Source organism: Nesoenas mayeri, assembly GCF_963082525.1.
Source record: "Nesoenas mayeri genome assembly, chromosome: 19".
In the NCBI taxonomy this organism is placed as follows: Eukaryota; Metazoa; Chordata; class Aves; order Columbiformes; family Columbidae; genus Nesoenas; species Nesoenas mayeri.
This window is the reverse complement of record NC_137568.1, coordinates 7,684,134-7,705,991: the sequence shown is the minus strand read 5'-3', so window position 1 is coordinate 7,705,991 and position 21,858 is coordinate 7,684,134. Positions and strand designations below refer to the sequence as shown.

The window sequence follows — 21,858 nt, the reverse complement described above, 5'->3', positions numbered from 1 at the left end:
CCATTTGAGGGGACTATCAGACCCATCAGCATCCCCGTTGCAGGAACAAGAGGGGCGAGTGCCTGTAACACAGCCCAGTGCAGCCGGGACCCACCCAGACGTGCCCCCGCTGGGCTTTGCTGTGGACTGGGGATGCTACAGCCACGCAAATCCTGACCCCGAAAACTTGTTCTCCTCTGGCACCGTGCACAACAGGCCGGGTGAGACCCAAGGGAAGATCTGAGCCTCCCTTCCCGGAAAGGAAAGGCCAGATCTGTAACCTGGGGCACTCCCTGAGCTGTGGCACAACCAACCCCGTTATCAAGCTGCTCTAGGAATGACCACACTGCTTAATCAGAGATGGGACTGGGTGGCTTTCCATTTCATCAGCTGGGACCTCACACACACTCAGCCAGGCTGCCGATTCCTCTCCTACAAGGAGGAGGCATCCAGCAACCTGCTCACCTTTCCTGCTGCTCTGTTCTGCTGTTGTCTCAGAGCTGCGCTCAGTGCCGCGTTTCACGGGCATCTTCCCTGGGCCAGAACTGGGTTTCGATGTCCTCAGGAAATCCCAGTCCCAGTCGTCCTTGTCCTGGAAAGCAAGAGGATGAGGACGGGCACAGGGCGAGCGCTGCGGATGCCTCAGCACTGCTTCTCCCTTGGGAGGCTGGTGCTGGGGGCCGCGGCTGCAGCGCACAGGGGCTGAGATGGGGGATTTTGGTACTTGAAATGCTCTGAGCCCTGAGTCCTGTGCTGAGATCCTGCTGCTGCCTCTGGGAGAAGCGTCAGGAACACCCAAGGCCATTGCTTTGGGTGAGGGCTCTTCCTACGACGCTGGAGCCGAAGCGCACCCAGGAAGGCTGGGCTGCAGCAGCGGGTGCTGCCGGGCTCTGCTCCATCCTCCGTACCTGGAAGCCTGTCTCCCCCCAGCCACCCACTCCCCACTCCTGGCTTTTTGCCCCTGCCAGTGATGCCAGAGAGCTCAGCCCCAGCCCTCAGGACATCCAGGCTCTCTCCCCACATCAGGGCTCACCCCTGTAGCTGCCTCGTTCTCTCCAGGGACATTGCGAATCTCTTCAAGCAACCTGTCGGGGCAGAGAGCGGGTGCAGAAGCTGAGGACGGGGCAGGGCAGGAGGACGTGGGGAGCACGCAGAAGTCTGAAAGACACTCACTCCTTGGTGACCCGCACGCTGGTCTTCAAGGCTCTCCCACCAGCTGTATAACGGGGTTCAACTGAAACACACAGGGAGAGATCAGGATGATGGACACCGGCATAACCCTGGCCTAGGCACTCCACAGGGGATTTGTCGGCTCCTCACGGACCACAGAGGCTTTTAATCAGGGACAAACTTCCCTTCGCCTCCCCAGACCGACGGCCAATCTATTGAATGGCCTCTGGCTCTGGGAACGCGGCTCTCCCCTCTACTCCCCGCTGCCTCCCCCCTCACAACTGGAGCCCCTTGCGCATCAAGGGCTGTTGCACCAGCAGCTCCTGCTCCCAGGAAGGGAGGACCAGGACCAGGATGCTGCCCTTGCAGCTGCAAAGAAGCTTCATTTTACCATCATATCTCCAAAGGTCCTCAAGGGTGTAATCCATAGAGCCTGAAACAAGACAAATTCAAGGTGCTGAGGCAGGTGAGCTCATTGAGCTGGTGCAGAGAAGCTCCCAGTGTCAGGGGCAGCAAGAGGCCTCTAAACCAGCAGTTAGGGAGCAGGGGAGGGGAAGAACTGAAATAAATGCATATATTCTCCCCCAGATTTGGGAAAACCCACAACCACAGAATACAGGAACCCAGGAAGTAAATCCCTTTGATTGGAGAGGCAGGTGAATATCTTTGGGTGAGGAACGACACGATGCCCTGAGCTGCACCTTCCACACACAGATGGTGACCATTGCGGTAGCCAGGGCTGCCACCTCATCCCAGTGTCCCCCGCCTCCGCCCCAGGCATTCCCAGCAGACCAAAGCACCTACGCACAGTGAAAGGAGACCAGGCCAGTGTACTTACCACTTAAACCTCTCTTGGCTTGCATGGCCTGTGGAGAAAGACAAATTCCCTCATTAGAAAGCCAAGCGAGCCTGAGCTGGACTTTATCAGCACACTCAAGCCAGAGGCAGGTGTCCCCCGAGAACCCCAGCAGCACCAGCGACGCCCTCATCCCGCCCGCGCTGCTTGGGAAACGGCAGCTGAAAGCCCGGGGGAGCAGCGAGATGTGACCCCTTCAGTGACACCCGGCAGCTCAGCCCCTCCTGCCTGCCAGCTGGGCAGAAGCCCCCAGCCCTCGGGATGGCTCCTGCCTCCCAACCGGTGTCAGGGCACCACCGGGCATTTCCCAGGCCTGCCTGAGCGCCCGTCACACTCACCATCGCCAGAGCCGGGCTTTCCCTGCTCAAGACGGGCTCTCCGCAGATTCTCCGATGTCAACCCCTAGGGGGGGATCGAAGATCCTTGGTCGCGTCCACACGCCGACCTGCAGGGACAGGAGGATTTCCCCACTTGCTGTTCAACCTGCGTCCCTCTGCCGCCCCCCGGCTGGCTCCCTGCTGCTCGGACCTCTCCAAGCCCCTCAAAAACCAGGCTCCAGCTCAGCCTTAAACACACCCGGAATAACAGAAGTATTCTGGTTGGAAAAGACCCTCGAGATCATTGAGTCCAATCATAAACCTCACACTACCAAGCCCACCACTACCCCGTGTCCAACCCCTCCAGAGACGGTGACTCCAGCACTGCCCTGGGCAGCCTGTTCCAATGCCCCACAGCCCTTTGGGGAAGAAATTGTTCCCCAGATCCAACCTCAACCTCCCCTGGGCAACTTGAGGCCATTTCCTCTGCTCCTGGCGCTTGTTCCTGGGGAGCAGAGCCCGACCCCCCTGGCTCCAAGCTCCTTTCAGGCAGTTCAGAGATCAGAAAGTCTCCCCTCAGCTCCTGTTCTCCAGCTGAACCCCCCGGGTCCCTCAGCCGCTCCCATCGCACTTGTGCTCCAGCCCCTCACCAGCTCTCTTGCTCTTCTCTGCACACTCTCCAGTAGCTCAAGGCGTCAACCGAAGTCTCCAAACGCACAAGTCACCGGGATGAACAGCACCTCCCGCGATGCTGCAGGACGGAGCAGCCGCCGCGGCACCAACCGCTGCGACCGCACCAACCGCACGAACGGCACCGACCGCACCAACCGCACGAACGGCACCGACCGCACCAACCGCACAAACGGCACCGACCGCACCAACCGCCGCCGCTCCACGTCCCGTGGCCGCGACACGGGGCGCCCTCGCGCCCCCGGCCCCCAGCGCGCGCCGGTCTGGTGGCCATGGCCGCAGCGTCCCGGCCCCCGGGCTCACGGCAGCCCCGGCCCCGCCCGCAGCAGCCCCGGCCGGTCCCTCCCGGCCCCTCCCGGCCCGGCCCTTCCCCTCTCGCCGGGGCTGGGAAATGCAGTCCCCAGCGGGCCCGGGGCTCGGCTGCCCCGGGGGGCATTTCAAACCTCTTTGGAAAAGCCCACACGCCTCGTGGCTTAAAACACTGAAACCTTCTGCGTGGGCTTTGTCAAGGCTGAATTTCACTTCGGATTGAGAACAAGTCAGTCAGAGAAATCACAGAATCACAGACTGGCTGTAGCCAAAGGGACCTCTGCAGATCCCCCAGCCCAACCCCTGCTCACGCAGGGTCACAGAGCAGATCACACAGGTGGGGCCAGGGGGTTTGAATGTCTCAGAGAAGGAGACTCCACACCCGCTCTGGGCAGCCTGGGCCAGGCTCTGGCATCTCCCAGCAAACAAGTTTCTGCTCATGTTCAGATGGAGCCTCCTGTGTTTCAGTCTGTGCCCGTTGCCCCTCACCCTGGCGTTGGGCACCACTGAACAGAGTTTGGTCCATCCTGACACCCACCCTGAGATATTGATCCCATTGATCACATCCCGCTCAGCTTCTCCTCTCCAGCTCCACAGCCCCATGTCTCTCTGCCTTTCCTCATCCGCAAGACGCTCCAGGCCGCTGAGCATCTTTGTGGCCCTATTTCCTATCACCTTAATTTTCCACCACCTTAAAATAAAACTGGGATGGGACCCAACTCTTCTTTCCCTGTCTGCAGGTAACTGGCAAATAAGATTTTGCTGGCACAAAACTGCCAGAACACCCCAAAACTCCAGCATCAGGGTGAGATCTTGGTCTTTTCCCCAATGCTGTCAATCCAACAGCCAACCGAGGTCATTCTTTGGAGCAGTTCAGGTGTTAGTTTTGTCTTCATTAGCAGGCTAGAGAAAACACACCCTCCTGTACAATCTTGAGTAGTTTATTTGTATTTTGTATTCTAAATAAAGGTTTTGGAAAACTCAACTTAAGAAAAAAAAAAAAAGCTGAGAAAACCTAAATAAAATGGGAACACAGCAGCATTCACATCCCTAATTAAACCTGAAATTTAATTGGGTCCCGTTTTATTGTGATGTTTCCTCCTATGATGTGAGTTCTGATACCTAGTGACATTCCTCTTAACGCAGAGACCTGCCCACTTTATTCTGGTAAAGCCACAGCCCCTCAGGGGCTTTTCGTAACTGATCTCTTGCAAAGGTCACAGCTGTTGCTGGTACATTATCAGTAGCTTGTAGCATAAAACCGAAAATTAAAACAGCTCGGAGAGAAGAACTTTTGGCTAAAAGAAAATGACACATGGACCGGTAAGACTGAAGGACAAGGACTGTGCGAGCAGGCGGCGCTGCCACAAGGACTCGCGCTTGGCAGCTTCAGCCCGCGGAAGATCAGCCGACCACCAAGCCAAGGGCAGCGCTCAGGCCAGCCCTCCTCCACGGTGCCCGCGGCACCGCGCGTTCCCCAGGCCTGCAGAGACCAGAGCATTCTCAGCCCTGGTGCCTTCAGTTCACTGTTTTCAGCTTCTTGTTGGATAGCTCCTGATGGTTCTTGGTTTGTTTCCGTTTCTGGCACGGCGCTTCCTTGTTCTCGGCAGCAGCCAGTTTGTCCAGGACTATGGCGGTCTCCTTCAGAAGCCGCATCTCCCGTTTTTCCTTCCGCTCTTCCATTTCTACTATGTCATCCGCGAACAAAGCCTTCAGAGGCGGGATCAGCTTCGGGATGGTTGGAAAGTCACCAAAACGTACCTAAAATACATCAAGCACAGGAGCATCTGCATAAAACTTGCTCTTTATTCCCCCTCCTCTCTCATGTTCTGTCTGTTGGGTGGCTGGGCACCATCTCTGCCTCTGGGTAGCCCCAAGCTCAGAGGAGCCCTGGCCTGACTGACAATGTTCAGCTGCACTGACACCAGCGTGCAGGTCACCATTTCAACCCTACCAATCCCATATGCCAAGTTATTTATGTTTTCTTCACAGTGATGTGGACCCTGTGTGAGTTTTCATTGATCGCTGAGCTATTCTCACTGCGATGACTGTGTTCAATCCACTGGCAGCAGCTTTTGACTCCTAGATATCTTTGGAAAAAGCCAATACAGCAGCACAACAGCTGGGGAAGGTGTGGGATGGCAGCAAAATTAAGTTTTCTGCCAGGAGGAGCTGAACCTTCCAGGTCCCTCAGCCGCTCCCATCACACTTGTCCTCCTTCCCCAGCTCTGTTCCCTTCTCTCAACTCACTCCAGCACCTCAACGGCTTTCTTGGTGTGAGGGGCCCAAAAGTAACACTGAAACTTTTCCCATAGCCTGGCTCAAAGCTCCCAACTTACCCTCATGTGATCAAATGCAATTCCGACCTTCTCACTGAAGTCTTCGCTGAACAGCGGGATCTTGGCGTATCTCTGACTGAAGTGATTGAGCATGATGAACTCAGCATTCATCTTCATCCCGGTCTGAATCGCCTGGGAGGTTGTGCTGCAAAAGGAACAGGAACAGGGCACCACATACCCTGGTCACACACTCTGGCCAGGGCTGCCCTCCAGCGGGGCAGCGCAGGCTGCTCTGTGTCATAGAATCACAGAACAGTTTGGGCTGAAGGAACCTTCCCAGCTCCCCCAGTGCCCCCCTTCCATGAGCAGGGACATCTTCACCAGCTCAGGTTGCTCAGAGCCCTGTCCAGCCTGGCCTGGGATGTCTCCAGGGATGGTTCATCCACCACCTCTCTGGCCAACCTGGGCCAGGCTCTCACCACCCTCAGGGACAACAATTTCTTCCTCATATCTGGCCTGAATCTCCCCTCTTCTAGTAACCCAGGTCACATCACACCAATAGCCACCACCGGATCCTACCGAACACTTGCTGAGCACGAGGTGTCCCTGCTCTTTGCAGGCAGGCCCAGGCACCTCTTCCTCTGGCAGCCTGCGCTGCTGGCAAGTCTCTGACTTCTAAGCAACTCTGACCACCGGAAAGCAGCTGTCATTACCTAGAGTTCTGCATTTAAGAGCTCCACAAACTGGGGACAAGGGCTTATTCAAAGTCTTGTCCCAGGGATGCCAGCAAGTCCATCTCTCTTGCACTAAAACTCACAGGTAATTTCAAGAAGCTGCTCGCAGGTCTCCTCACCTTTGCCAGGGGCAGCACTCAGCACCACCAGCTGCGGCGCTGCCTTTGAATTGCACGGTCAGCTGCAGGGGTAAGATGACACATCTACCTCCTGAGCTTAGTCCTAAAATTTAATCAAGTGGAGGGGCTGTCCTTTGGCATAGCCTATTTATAGAGTTACTACCGTCTACTTAAAAGCTTTCTCTGTTTCTCTTTGGGGATATTCAGAGGAACTGTGAGGGTTACAGAGCTGGTGCAACAACTGACACACCAGTTTTAGTGCTGAAGAGCTCTACGCACACCAGAACCATCCACAGGACTTGGGCCCTTCACCAGCAGCTCCAAGGACAAAACCCAGCTCAGCATCTTTGCCTTCCTAAGAGTGACAGATAGCAGCACACACCCCACCTGTGTGTCTTCTCTATAGCTTCTTTTTCCATGCCATCTTCCAACGTTGCTTCATGGATCAGCAGCGATGCATTTTTACCTGTGTAAATAATCATATCTTTGACCTTCAGGTGAATATTGACTCATTCAACTGCTGACAAACTCTCCTTGCCCCCCTTAGCATTGAAGGCATCGCACCAAGGGTTTGGGGGCCCCTGCTGTGGGTACTACCAGTTCAAGACTTTACTCCAAGAGATTCTTCAAGCAGAGGTTTGTCACCTACCCATTTCTACTAAAGCCATGCAGGGCATCGTGTCACCAGAATAGACTACTTTCCACCCAGATTTGTGTAGCACTGAACATGCAAAAGCATTTTTACAGTGCTGGACTTCACAAGTCTGAAACTGAACAAGGACACAAGTGTTAGAGCCCAGGGTCCCTCCTGCCCCGCACAGCACCTGACCCCACCAGCTCGGGAACTTACCTCAGCCAGGTCATAGCTCTCTAACAGAGAACTGACAAACCCTTTGGCTTTAGGTCTGATGTTCTCACAGCCCTTCACGAGAGACTGGGAAGGAATCATTCTGTGAAGGAAGGGAGAAGAGAGAACTAAGGACACGCACAAAGTAAAATCTGATCTTATCTTTAATCAGCCTATTTCTCCTCAGTTCAATGCCTTACTAATGAGACGTTTTTGTGCACCCACCTGTTTTTCCCCTTGTTTTCACTATCCAGTGCCTGAGTAACTCATCTAATCACTTCTTCCCCACTGTCAAATAATCTGTCTTCCAGGACTCTTTTTTCACTTGCCCTACTCCCCTTTCCTAAGGAAAAGGAAAACCTGCACATAAGCCTCTATTAAGTAGCACAACTGAGTAACAAACCTTATTCTCCTCTTTGCAACATAATTCTACACACAGTGGAAGGAGTCAGTCACCTTCAATGAAGGGGTAGGGGGAACGGGTGACAGTAGTTTGCCTTGAATAAGGACTCAGCAAGGACATTTATAGAATCACAGAATGGTTTAGTATGGAAGGGACCTCCAAACTTCATCCAGTGCCCCCCCTGCCATGAGCAGGGACATCTTCACCAGCTCAGGTTGCTCAGAGCCCCGTCCAGCCTGGCCTGGGATGTCTCCAGGGATGGTTCATCCACCACCTCTCTGGCCAACTTGGGCCACGCTCTCACCACCCTCAGGGGCAGTGATTTCTTCCTCATGTCCAGCCTGAATCTCCCTCCTTTAGTTTAAAACCATCACCCATTGTCCTGTCACAACAGGCCCTGCTGAAAAGTCTGTCCTCATCTTTCTCACAAGCCCCTTTTAAGTGTGGAAAGGCCGCAATAAGGTCTCCCCAGAGCTTCTCTTCTCCAGCTGAACCCCCCAGCTCTCAGCCTGTCCCCCAGCAGAGCTGTTCCAGCCTCGGGTCATCCCTGTGGCTCCTCTGGCCCCTCTCCAGCAGGTCCGTGTGTGTCCTGTGCTGAGGAACCAGAGCTGGGGCCTCACCAGATTTCTCCACATACCACAAAGAACACTCACTTGATGTCTCCAAGAATCTCTTCACAGTGGTTGTGGTATTCGTGTAGCCAGGGCATGATCTGTTCAGGTGCTACCAGAAACAGAGGGCTGAAAGCCTGGCCAAGGGCTGCCTGGAAATCAAAGGCAGGGAGGAAAAAAAAGAAGAGAGAAAAAAAATCAGAACTGGCTACGTATCAAATCAAAGAGGAGAAATAAGTAGGGAAATGATGGTGTTTTCCACTACTCAGAAGTTCCCCTCCTCTCATTCCAAAGCAAGTTCAGGAGCAGTGAAACAACAATGCTACTTACAAAAGCTCTCCGCCTCTCCATCAGGATGTTCAACAACCCCTGCAAAGGGAATAAAGCAGACAGCAAGCTGTAGTCACAAATACCCAGGCAGAAGCGGTAACAGTGCTACTGTAGTTCAGCAAGCTGCAGTTTTTGGAAAACCAATAGCCAGAAATATAGAATTACAGCTTTTCCAACAACTGCAACTTGCTGAGCTGCTCTAACACTGTCACTGCTTGTGCCCCCAAGCTGGTGGCCAGCAACCCACAACACAAGTGCCTCAGCCCTTCCCGGTGCTGCTGTGTCTGCTCCAAAAAGAGGGAAGAGCAGAAAATCTCCACCCAACATCTCAGACCTGGTGTGGTTTCCATACACAAGACAGCAGAGCAGCAAACAGCCACCCTGACCAGGCCCAGTCTGGAACAGACCAACAGTGTCCCTGGCAGCCAAGGGTCATTCGTGTCCTTGTGCAGCCGGGCAGGGAGGGGATTGTCCCGCTCTGCTCTGCGCTGGGGTGGCCTCACCTGGAGCATTCACTGTGTGCAGGGCTGGGGACACAGGAGAAAAGGAGATAAAGCTGCTGGAGAGTGTCCAGAGGAAGGACATGAAGTTGGTGAAGGGTTTGGAGGGGGAGCTGTATGAGGAGTGGCTGAAGTCCCTGGGTTTGTTCAGCTTGGATCAGAGCAGATTGAGGGCAGAGCTCATGGGCTGCAGGTTCCTCAGCAGGAGCAGGAGGGGCAGGACTGAGCTCTTCTCTGTGACAGTGACAGAGCCCAGGGAACGGCAGAAGATGTGCCAGGGAGGGTCAGTGGGACATGAGGAAAAGGTTCTTCACCCAGAGGTGCTGGACACTGAACAGGCTCCCCAGGGAGGTGTCACGGCCCCAACCTGACAGTGTTCAAGAAGAGACTGGACAACGTCCTCAGACACACGGTGTGACCTGTGGGGTTGTTACTGCAGGGACAGGAATTGGACTCCATGATCCTTGGGGGACCCTTCCAGCTCTGGACATTCTATGATTGAACTGGTCCTTCTGTGCCTATTGATTGGAAAGAGCTGAAGGAAGCTGGGTTCGACACTGCTGAATAATTACAACTCTGGATGATCTTGTCAAGTGTGCAGGGGACCCCTAACAGGAAGGGAGAGGGGATTAGAAACACAGAGCAATTCAGTAGTGCCTGGGGAATGCAGCCCTAACAGCAGGACAGCCTACGGTCACCAGCTGCACCTACACCTGAATCCCAAACAGCATAGCGTGCATACACTGAAACCCTTCTCCATCTGACATGCTCAACCTACCGAATGATGGTCGGTGTGCATGTGAGACACAAACACAGCTGCTATGTTACACAGCACTTGGTCAACTTGCTCTCCATAGTGGCGACAGAGCTGTCCAAACGTTCCTTCTCCACAGTCCAAGAGCAGGGACTGAGTAGAGCTGGCAAGACAAGCGACAAAGACATTTATTAGCCACAGGATGAGCTTCGACCAGGGCTCACTCAGGAGGGGGGGATCTTTTGTGTTAGAAGGAATAGAGTTCTCAGTGCTCTTCACCTCTAAATGCTACTCCAGACCTAACAGCCGAGGCTTTAGAGACACTGTTTTGTCTGCATAGCTCATTCCGATCTGTGCTGATGCTGAACACACCCTTGGGCAGGCGGTAAAATGAATTGTTTGGCTTTACAGGTGGCTCTCAAATCTTCCCCAACTAGAGAGAGAGACTGAAGTCCTACAGACTCCACAACAGGGGCAACTCTCCCTGTGGCACCAACACATTGGACAAAACAGCCCTTGGGCAACACGCTCCTAAGACACTGAGCCTCTCCAAGCAGAACGCACAACACTGGGATTTACCTGGTATTTACCAGCGTGGAACTGACATTTCGGATTTTCATTGGAATTGCAGATCCTGTTCCCAAGAACACAATTTCAGGATAAGCACTCACATTTCCTAGAGAAAACAAGGATGTGTAAGTAACTGTTATCCACATACTGCACAGTCAGACATCATTTAGCTCAAAGGCCTAGTACCTCCAGAGTCTACATGTCCAGCACGTTTGGTTTTGCCTCCATCAGCCTCTGACTTTCCTACAGCAGGAAGGTTTATGAGGGAAGACAGAACAAGCATCACCAAGAAAACACACTACAAGGCATCTGCCATGGTTTACTGTCACCCTGCAATTAAACGGTGACAACTGCATATCCAAAGGTGGGCAAACAAGGACTCTATTCATTGCCCAGGACAGAACTGACAGTTCAAGAGGGATCTGACTCCTGTTCCACAGGATCCTGACTCTCCCCAGAACCAGGATCCAGACAGCAAGTGCAGTATCATTCCACAGAAGCCCGAGTACCAACAGGACAACTGAAACATAGAGGAGAGTGCTCCACTGGAGCTGGTCCTAGAATAAAACTTCTCCCAGACACAGGCACTCCCCCTGTGGCTGCCGTGACAGCATTCAACATGAGCAGAGCTCTGGTCAGCTCAGAGGAAAAAAACACAACCACATAGGTGCTTTGTCTCTAATTTTCCCCAACAGCACTCAATCCCTAAACCTAGAAGCTTTAGAAAACAAGAAATGCGGTTTAGAAAACCAATGGAAACGTGCTAACTTGGTTTGCACTAAGCCTGTCCTGTGCACAGATCCCAGAGGACTTAGGAGCACCTTTCAGGCAGCAGGAAAACTGCATGTCCACAGCTGTGTCTGGGCTCTGAAGAAGTGGGTCACCAAGCTCTCATGAGGCTGATCCTTACCTGGCACAGCAGACAGGCTCTCTTTGCACTCCTTCACGCGAGTCTGGAAGTTGGGGAGATCCAAGGCTTCACTCACAAACGCGTCGTGATCGCAGACAGTCACAGCATCTCTGAAAGAACAGGCCAGGCATCAGGAAGTGGCAGTGTAGGAACGGAAAAGACAGCACTTCTCAGGGCAAAGAGACAAATTACTGCATCAAAACAGCCTGACAAAGGGCTGGGGGAAGATACATCCACGGGCACAGTGTGTGCCAAAAAGGCCTGGTTGAGCTGAGCCACGCCACAGAAATAATCTAGAGAAGCTCCCGGAACAACACTGTGCTCTCCTGCGCTGTCTGAACCAGAGAGCTGCCAGACACCAGAGGGCACTGCAAGGCAACACAGAGACTCCCAGAACACCAGCAACCACCCCAAAGGGCTCCAGGCACCATCCAAAAGCACAAGTGACCTGTGTCCCGGTCCTACATCTGAGCATGTGCATGACTACAGCCCTTCAGATGCCTTCAGCAGAGAAACTTAAACTCTTCTTGGCATCTGGGTCCTCCTATTCTGCTCAACAGCCAGAAACCTGAGCCATGGCAGCTGGTGTCCCCTTGTACCACATGGTCCCCTGCCCTTAAGATAGTCACTGAGCAGCTTCACCTACTTGCCCACAAAGCAAGCAGCAGTGGAGAAGTCTGCAAGTGTTTAACCTCCTGGGACTTTCAGCTATGATACTATTTGAAGACCCAGAAGGCCCATCAGACTTTCACCAGGCTCTCCAGAAAGTCTCTCTGCCACAGCCACAGTTGGGTGCACAGTGAACGAGGTCAAAGCCCAGGACAGGGCAGCACATGAGGCTTGCTGTGGTTTAACCCCTCTGCTCAGTTGGGATCAGCTCTCATGGCTGTGTCTTCCCCCAGCTTTTTGTGCACTCCCAGCTTACTTGCTGACAGGGTGGTGTGAGAGGCCAAAAAGGCCTTGGGTCTGTATAAGAACTGCTCAGTAATGACTAAAACATCCCTGTATTATCAGCACAAATCCAAAACATAGCCTCTGGTAGCTACTATGAAGAAAATTAACTATCCCAGGCAAAAGCAGCGCAAGGCTATGAGAGTGAGGGACAGAAACAGCATTCCAAACCGCTGGCCAGCCCATCGAATCATTTGGATGGAAGACACCCTTCAATATCAACAAGTCCAACCATAACCTAACTCCAGTACTAACCCATGTCCCTGAGAACCTCATCTATGTGCCTTTCAAACCCCTCCAGGGATGGTGACTCCACCACTGCCCTGGGCAGCCTGCTCCAATGCTTGATAATCCTCTCAGTGAAAAACTTTTTCCTAATATCCAATCTGATGTTTTCAGTTCACGCAGCCATGTCCTACACCTCATCTGAGACTTTCAGGTACAGGAACTCACCCCCCAAGACACAGTTGACAGCTTGGCAGCTATGCCACCATAGCCACAGGATGCCAACAAACTGTCCTAACACTGAAACACTGCTTCAAGCCAACACCCAAAAACTGGTAAGTCAAAGATTCCCACTGACCTCTGCCACTCCTGCTGTGGTCTGAAGTGGTATTTCAAGAGGCACTCTCCTCGCACAATGGGTACGCTACACACAGCTGCTTCTTCCTACAGAGAGAAGTGACATTAAACAAGCGCTTTGCTCGGGAGCACGAGGTACACAGGTAAGCAGGGCCTGGCCTACCTTGCTCTGGTAGGTGGTGAGCAGAGGGAAGATCTCTGGGTGGATGAGGTTCAGCTGCGTTTGGATCTTGTAGCTGCGTGGGTTGTGCACTGCAGAGGAATTCTCATTGAGAACCATGTGCTGAGTTCCAGGTCCAAATCTGTAAGAGGACAATAAAATGCACAACAGCTTCAGCCCCATGTGAGAGTTGAACATATGCATGCAGCTGAGCCATTACCTAAAATCTCACCTGAGCCTGGAGAGCCGTGCTACCACCCAACAGCTATTTCTACTCTAGGGAAAAACAACTGTACCATAAGAACACGCTGCTGCCCAATACTGACTTGAAACCAAGTAGCGAAATCATCACATACCTTTCCAGCCATTGCTGGTATCGGCTGTCTCGCAGCACCGATTCTGGAGTCATGTGAATAACCAAAGCCACCTGGTTCTCAGGATGTCCCTCCTGGTACCTGGGTACATTCCAGAACAGAGAGAACATCTGCACTTCAGCCCTTCATCACCTTGGTTTCCCCTCCCCAATCCTGCCTCTGCACTACCAGAGATGTCCCCTCAAAGCAGGCAGAGCACAGAGAGAATCTTAGAGTCAGACTGTCCTAACCTGGAGGGGACCTCCAAGGATCATGGAGTCCAACTCCTGTCCCTGCAATGACAACCCCACAGGTCACACCGTCTGTCTGAGGACGTTGTCCAGTCTCATCTTGAACACTATCAGGTTGGGGCCGTGACACCTCCCTGGGGAGCCTGTTCAGTGTCCAGCCCCTCTGGGTGAAGAACCTTTTCCTCATGTCCCACTGACCCTCCCTGGCACATCTTCTGCCATTCCCTGGGCTCTGTCACTGTCACAGAGCAGAGCTCACCCTGCCCCTCCTGCTCCTGCTGAGGAACCTGCAGCCCCATGAGCTCTGCCCTCAGTCTCCTCTGCACCAGGCTGAAGAAACCCAGGGACTTCAGCTGCTCCTCACAGTTTCCCCTCAAAACCCTTCACCAAGTTCATGTCCCTCCTCTGGACACTCTCCAGCAGCTTTATCTCCTTTTCTCCTGTGTCCCCAGCCCTGCACATAGTGAATGATCCAGATGAGGCCGCGCCAGCACAGAGCAGAGCGGGACAATCCCCTCCCTGCTCAACTGGCCATGCTGTGCTGGATGCACCAGGACACGGGTCCCTCTTGGCTGCCAGGGACACTGTTGGCTCATGTTCAACTTGCCATTGACCAGGACTCCCAGATCCCCCTCCATGGAGCTGCTCTCCAGCATCTCATCCCCCAGTCTGCCTGTACAGCCAGCATTGCCGTGTCCCACGTGCAAAATCCAGCACTTGCCCTTGTTGAACTTCATGTGGTTGGCATGATCTAGACAGCCCAGCCCAGCTTCAGGCTCCACGTTGTAAGAGGCACAAGGCTCCACGAGGGTCAAGCTTGTAATTTGCTGACACCTCCACTGCCCCATCCAGGGAAGTTTCAGACACCTAACATCCTTCTGCGCAAGCCCTACAAAGACGCTACGTGCAGTCCAGGCTTCCACCGTGCAGGGAAGCGACAGCCTCTACATTGCTCCCTAGCAAGGCAGCAGTACATGTTTCTGTGTCCGGAGGCCCCTGAGGGAAGACAGGCCTGCTGCCGTCCCAGGTCCTGCACAGGCCTTGCTGAGAAGGCTCAAAATGCCCCACCAGTCCTTTCTTGCATCTTTAGCTCCCTAACCATGCCAAGAAGCTCACCCAACAGTCACAGGAGCAGACACATCTAGAACCAAACAAGAACTGAACTTCTCTTTGGCAAAGCTCAGCACAGATGTCTTCCCCCAAACGCTCCAGGTCACCCAGCCCCGTTACCTTCGGAAGGTCTCATTTTCGCAAACAGCGTCCACAAAACCCTCGTGAGGACACTCCAGCACAATGAACACGGGGCCAGGATCAGTAGGAGTGCACAGATCTTCGGGAAAGAGCTGCAGGCAGATACACAAAGATCACAGCAGTGAAGGTACACACACAGCCCTTCTTGTATCGTCACACCCCGCTCCTTGGGCAGCTGCTCTGCCCGCCAGGCCCCGCAGGCAGCTCCGAGCAGCTCCCTCAGTGCTCAGCAAACCCAGCCAGCACAGCTCCTGTTCCCTTTCTGCTCTCATTCTTTGCTGTGTAACAAGAAATCCCAACCCTAGACTCAGCCCAAACCACAAGCTAACACAAGAAAGGGAATTTTAGCAGCTTCTAGGTTGCCGCAGCACATTCCGATGGTAGCAAGAGTGTGCTGAAAAAAAAAAGGCTTTGTGAAATTTTTATGACACAAAGATACATCAATCCTACCCCTCAGGTCAGGATCTTCACTTACAGATCACCTGGGACACAGTCAGAGCCGGCTCTGCCTCATTTCAGACTCATGTTTGAGAGATTAAGACCCTGCACACAGGAACCACCAAACTCCTTTTGGTCTAAGAGGAGCAAACAGAGCAAGGAGGGAGCGATAGCTACACAGACACTCCAACTCCAGATTCAAAACACACAGGGATTAACTTCACTACTAGAACTGAATCAGCTTTGGGGAGGGGAGATGAAGCAGCTCTGATAAATTGCAGACGTACAGCCACACTCACAAATCGCCCTATTTCAGAGTGAACTTCCCTAATCACAGGAGCCACTACCAGCAACAACTTGGGGCTGGAGCCAGTCACCAACTAACAGCAGCCACTCAAAGCTCAAAAACAGCAAAACCCATGCCAACCTCTTAGCAGGGATGAGAGGGAACAACTGTCATCCACCCCTGCCTCAAGAATGTGTGTTAAAAAACAAAAACATGTCCCAGTGCTTACTGATAGGCAAAAAAATCTGCAGAAAGATTGTCACCCGAAACCCAGCAAAGGAGGGAGAACGGCAAAGCCGCAGCAGGAAGCACAGATACATCTTACCTCTCTGCCTTCAAAAGTGATGCTCTCCCCATTTTTGAGAGCTGTAATTATGGGAAGGATGGCCGGAGTTCCCCTGGAAACAAGGCCACAGAAATATTTATCTTGCCAACATCAATTTGCCCCGCGCCTCAGGTTGGGGTCCTGTACTCACACTGGCAGGCCCATCTCCTGCGCTTTAGCTGCTAGGAATTTTCCCTTCTTCGGGTGAATCTGAAAAGAGTTCAATAAAACAGAATTATCAGGCAAATACAAAAAGGCCAGGAAACAAGATCCATGCACTTCCAGTTTAAGTGTTTCCTCATGAGCCAAGGGTTTGGGTTTGTTTTCTTTTCAGCTCCACAGACACTGCTCTAGTTCATCCCCAAAAAGCTTTTACTAGAACTTCTGCTTTCCAGGATCACACTGCTGCTTCTTGGTCCCTCTTTCAGCTGAGTAAGTAGGACAGACTTCCCTGTTTGAGTGTGTTAAGCAAGAACAGAACCTGTACACTCTCAACTGGCTGCTCTATAAAGAACTCTTCTGAAAAAACGTTTCTAGTTTTTACACATTCCTACTCATATTACAGTTACTGTAGTCTTTAAAGTTATTTTGTGATTCTGCTCTCCAAAGTCCTGCTTGAAAATGCTGTCTCTAATTAAATCCATTTAGCGAGATGAAATGTGCTAATGACACGAGGAAGCATTTCTGTAGCGAGAGGGTGGTCAAACACTGGAACAGGTTTCCTGGAGAGGTGGTTGATGCCCCAAGCCTCTCAGTGTTAAGCAAGAGGCATTTGGACAACACCCTTAATAACATGTTATAACTTCTGGTCAGCCCTGAAGTTGTTGGGCAGTTGGACTAGATGATTATTGCAGGTCCCTTTCAAGTGAAATACTCTATTCTATATTCTACATTGATTTAGAGATCTTCATGTCCAAGCTTACTTTGCACAGGAAAGCCATCACCACATCAGGATGCCTGCTCGCACACTGCTCTTTATCACCTGTAAAAGAAAGCAAACTACTCAGAATCACCACGGACCATCATTTTTCTTACAGCAAAAACATGTCAATGTTTGGTAAAGCATAAAGGAACAACATCATCCAGACAGCTTGGAGCCCAGCAGCAGAATATTACAAGCATCTAAGGCCAGAGAGCCCAGGGTTTCTCCTATGAGGAAACAAACTAAAGCTCAAGAGTGAAAAACAATCAACCCAAATATCCACCTGTAATTACATTACAAAGGCTGAAGCACCCACTCCAGCCAGAGGCAAACTGCTACAGGGACTAATCACACCCCAAGTGGGAATCGTCCTATTTCTAGGCCTTATCAGTCCTGTGTCAACTCCCAAAGTACCAGAACTCATTCTGCTCCATGTAACCCTTCAGCTGAGCTTCTCTGCAGACCTTGCGAGCAGAGAGCAAACAGCTCGGGAGACAAATGCATATGCTTAATTCATTAATGTTAAAAAGGTAATAACTTTTTTTTCCCACCTGTTTTCTTTGGGCTTTCTCTTTCCTTGCCCTTCTCCAAGTTTTGCTGGGCAGCTCCTGGGGATCCAGGCCCTGTGTCCCCTTTAGGGCTATTACCACTTTGGGTTGATGCTCCAGGACTCTGAGGCAACACACTTTTAGCAGCTAGTGGTTTTCCTGTCCCAAATCCAACCAAACCAGACAAAGATCACTCACTCAAAAGGGACAGATAAGGAAAGTGTGAGCAGCATTCTCTCCTGACAGTCACGTTTAAACTGCACCAGAACACAGAGCTTTTCCCCCAAGTCTGACCTGCACTTGTGTACTCTGATCACTTATTTCAGAAGCCACCCAGCATCCCACTCCTTCAGATTCTCTCAAAACTGGTAAACCCTGTGAAGTCCATGCCTGCACTCAAGGAATCACAGTTTCCAGCAGTAAGGAAACCCAGTTGGCTAAGGAAGCCAAATCCAGTGATGTCTCACATCATTCTATAGACCCACATCTAAAGGAACAAACCAAGGCCCTGACTCAGCAGGTTTTGTGTCTTTCAAAGAGATTCTTCTCCTGAGAAAAACATGCAAATGAATAAACCTCTCCATACTCAGGCTTGCAAACAGAGGCCGCTCCTTCAAGCACCTTAAGCAGGGTTACTGAACAAGTGCTTCTCTCTGACTGCAGCATCACGTGCTCACCCGTAAGAGGTATTTGGTGGACTGTCATCGTCTCATCCTTATACTCAGGCTCTGTGTGCAATTGCACAGCTGGAGAGAGATCAGAAACCAGCATTAACAAGTTCATAAAAAACCTCTATGAAAGCGTAAATTGGGAAAATAACTTTCCTCTTTCTTGAATAAAACCTGCTGAATGCCACCCTTCCCTTTCTCCGCCCAACTGCAAAGATCAGTGGATAATTAAAGTTCTTAAAATCCCATCATCCACAAAAAGCAGCTCAAGACACTACAGTAAGCAAGTTCACAGGCAGACTCTGGAAGCAAAATGCCTTTAGAGTCCTTCAAAACAGCCATGTCTCCTACTCAAACTGGCCACTGCCTACCAGAAACAGAGCTGGAAACACTTTTTCTTCCAGACAGTTCTTGTGATGGATTTAAACAATGTATCAGATCAAAACAAATGTTTAAAACTTTCATTGAGGCATTTACTGTTGTACCGTTCCACGCAACTTGTTTCCAGGTGAAACAAAAAGTAGTTTCAAGTTCATACAGCTACACCTCACCAACCTACATACCTAAATCCATCCTTTTTAGAGGCCCAGGAAAGAGTCGAATCGCTTTCAGGTAGTTTTGCTGGAAAAGAGAGAGTGTATCAGGAGGCTGCGCCCAAGCAGCACAATCACAAGCACCAGTCAGGAGTTACAGTAAAGGCTCAATGCCCAGAACGACAAAAACTGGGCAGCAGAGGATCCAGCAGAACACGCCAGGCAGGGGTCCCACAACCTGTGAGCATTACTCATTTAGAAAGAGAAATAAAGAACCGCTCTCCCCATCCCTTCCATCCATATAATTAGTCAGCAGATATCGCAAGGAAATTAAACAGTGCTGAGGATTAGGAGTTTTCAGCCTAGACTTCAGGCTGGCAAGGATCACATTAAGCAGGAGATCAGAAACCAAGTTTCTATTAAAAAAAAAAATAGGGAGGGAGCAGAGAGGAGAACAAAGGATGCCCTTTCCCTAAAACATGAGTTGCCAGAATATTAGCTGACAAGACACTTTTAAGGAGCAGAATTGTGTAACTGAAGAGATTTGCTTTTTAAAGCCAGCCCATCTGGCAGAACCTTCGGCCTGGCATTGACTCCCACCAGCATTTTACACCTGTCCGATGACTCACCCTTTGAAACCAGCTCCCCCTATTCCTATTCCTATTCCTATTCCATTTGAGGGTTCACTCTCCCATCTGCAAACTTCCCCGACTTACCAGCTTTGGTGGCCCCAGGAAAACACATCTTTGAAGCCCTATGGCCTTTAATGTGAGAATCATACCTAAAAGAAAGCAAAGAAACAGCTTTAATGCAGCCCCACTAACTGCTGCTGGGTCACAAAATGAAGATCCGTGTCAGCGCCCAGGAGTGCTGGGGCTCCCCGTGATGCCCGAGCTCAATTTTCCTTCAGCTTTGTGGTAGCTTTAATGAGTCACCTCCACAGATGAAAGAAATACTGACAAATCTTGACAGTCACAATTTGGAGCAAGCTACCTGACGACATTGTTAATCTTCTCCTTTCTCAGACATTTCCTGAGTTTTAGTGGGCAACATCCTGCACGATCTGTCCTAATCTCACCCTACTGTGAGGATGGGGTGGACCAGAAACATCTGCAGGTCCCTTTGACCTCAAGCTACACAGAACCACAGGCTGGTTCGGGCTGAAGGGACCTCTGCAGATCCCCCAGCCCAACCCCTGCTCACGCAGGGTCACAGAGCAGATCACACAAGTGGGTCCAGGGGCTTTGAATGTCTCAGAGAAGGAGACTCCACACCCGCTCTGGGCAGCCTGGGCCAGGCTCTGGTACCTCCCAGCAAACAAGTTTCTCCTCCTGTTCACATGGAGCCTCCTGTGTTTCAGTCTGTGCCCGTTGCCCCTCACCCTGGCGTTGGGCACCATGAACAGAGTCTGGTCCATCCTCTGACACCCACCCTGAGATACTGATCCCATTGATCAGACCCCTCTCAGCTTCTCTTCTCCAGCTCAACAGCCCCAGCTCTCTCAGCTTTTCTTCACAAGAAGGATGCTCCAGAACCCTCAGCATCTTTGTGTCCCTCCACTGGACTCTCTCCAGTAATTCCTTATCCTTCTTAAATCAGGGAGCCCAGAACCGGACACATAGCTGCAGACGCAGCCTCACCAGGGCAGAGTCAAACAGGGCTGATTCATGACCAAGCTCCCTGCTGGCATTGCCACACTAGTAATGCCTCCTACTCCAGCAGATTTTGGGATGACAAATCCACACACGATGAGGAGGCAGCGCCTCTTCCCCCACGTGTTCGCACGCGCTGCCACAGACAGCACACTGCAGCTGGCGGCACCGCACGGCCCCATGTGCAAGGCAGCGCTGTTCCTCACGCACCGCGCCCCAAGCAGCTCACCAAGCGACCATCCCTGGCCCAGACAGCCCCCGCCTGTGGCCGGACCTGCCGAGGGCACCCAGCCCCAGGCTGCCCAGGGCGGCTGCCCCCACACTCACCTGGCAGCCCCCCGACGTTGGCCCAGGCCACCCGGCTGAGGAAGATGCTGTCCAGGTGGGAGATCTTCAGCCTGAGGGGTGAGACGGGGCGTGTGGGGGTGAGCAGGGCCCGACACAGCCCCGGGGAGCTGCCCCCCACCCACCCCGCTTACTTGTGCTCCTGCATGGCTCGCTGGGTGCCCTCGCCGCAGTTGAACAGGTACCTGAGAGGAAGGCGGGTCAGGGCCCGGACGGGGCTCCCCGTGCCCAGCCCCGCCGGGCGGCTCCGCACTCACCGGTTGAACTCGGAGAACACGTAGACGGCGGCGCCCGCGTCGCGGCTCCCGGCGGCCACCACCTGCACGTACACGCTGTTGGGCCCCGCCAAGCCCGTGCCCGCGCTCCGCCGCCGCTCGCGGGCCCACACATGCCGTGGCACGTCCTTGGGCCGCCGGGCTGGACCCCGCGGAGCGGAGCCCTCGGCCATGGCCCGGCCTGACAGTGCCCGGCCCGCCAGCGCCCGCCGCGCCGGCCAGAGCGGCAGCGCCCGCGCCGCGGCCCACATCCGCGCGCGTGGCCCCGCCCCCGAGCTGCCAGCCGCCAATAGGCGCGCAGCGCCTTCAACGGAGCCCCTCGCCATGTGATGCGGTCGAACCAATGACAAGCGAGAAGCCCCTCCAGCCGTCCCGCCCCTAATGCGCCGCGCCTGGGCCCGTCTCGGCCACCGTCCGCTTTCACGTGACTGGGCTTACCCAATCGGAGCTTCCCTGCGTGCAGTCAGCCGAGGGGTGGCGCTCAGCGGCGCTTCGCGGGTGCCTGGCAACGCGGGGGCCGGGCAGTGCCCGGCCTAGCGACCCCCGCTGTCCCCGGCCTCACCCGGGCCCTCCCGCGGGGCCGCCGCAGCCCCACGGCCGTGACGGGTCCGCAGGGCAGCGCCGGGGCCCGGCCTGAACCCGCTGCAGCTCCTACCGCGGCCGGGATGCAGCCAGCGCCTGCGGGGCAGCCCGCGGGTGAGGGGGCCGGGTGGAGCCCGGTGGGTCCTGGGGGCTTTCCGAGGAGGAGGAGGAGGCCATCCAGGAGCTGGAGCCGGGCTCGTCACAGCATGTCCGGAGCTGCCGGCCCAGTGGAAGGAGAGGCTCTTCCCCGTGGGTATGGGGAGGTGCTGAGTCAAGTACCCGCAGCTGTTCAGTCGCTTTCGGGACCAGGCCGGATAAAGCCCTGAGGACGCTGGTTTGACCTCGGAGCTGACCCAGC

At 53.2% G+C, this 21,858-nt stretch overlaps 1 protein-coding gene across 2 annotated transcripts; it reads right to left on the bottom strand.

Annotated features, from left to right (window-relative positions):
* Positions 1 to 4,032: 4,032 nt before the first annotated feature.
* ELAC2 (elaC ribonuclease Z 2) lies at positions 4,033 to 21,184 on the bottom strand. 2 transcript variants are annotated; one of them, XM_080356560.1, is made up of 24 exons: positions 20,901 to 21,184; positions 20,778 to 20,828; positions 20,626 to 20,696; positions 19,363 to 19,427; positions 18,677 to 18,734; positions 18,123 to 18,191; positions 17,449 to 17,604; positions 16,899 to 16,957; positions 16,127 to 16,185; positions 15,976 to 16,048; positions 14,906 to 15,018; positions 13,428 to 13,526; positions 13,075 to 13,213; positions 12,913 to 12,998; positions 11,379 to 11,488; positions 10,478 to 10,574; positions 9,923 to 10,061; positions 8,645 to 8,683; positions 8,357 to 8,466; positions 7,304 to 7,403; positions 7,103 to 7,223; positions 6,841 to 6,919; positions 5,661 to 5,805; positions 4,033 to 5,082 (listed from the first exon to the last, which is right to left on the bottom strand). In XM_080356560.1, exons 1-24 carry the CDS (start codon positions 21,167 to 21,169, stop codon positions 4,840 to 4,842), a joined length of 2,550 nt encoding a protein of 849 aa, XP_080212686.1. In that variant the 5' UTR covers positions 21,170 to 21,184; the 3' UTR covers positions 4,033 to 4,839. The 2 variants fall into 2 exon arrangements, with proteins under 2 accessions (XP_080212686.1, XP_080212685.1); XM_080356559.1 differs by lacking the exon at positions 17,449 to 17,604 and having other exon boundaries at positions 20,901 to 21,159.
* Between the last annotated feature and the right edge of the window lie 674 nt (positions 21,185 to 21,858).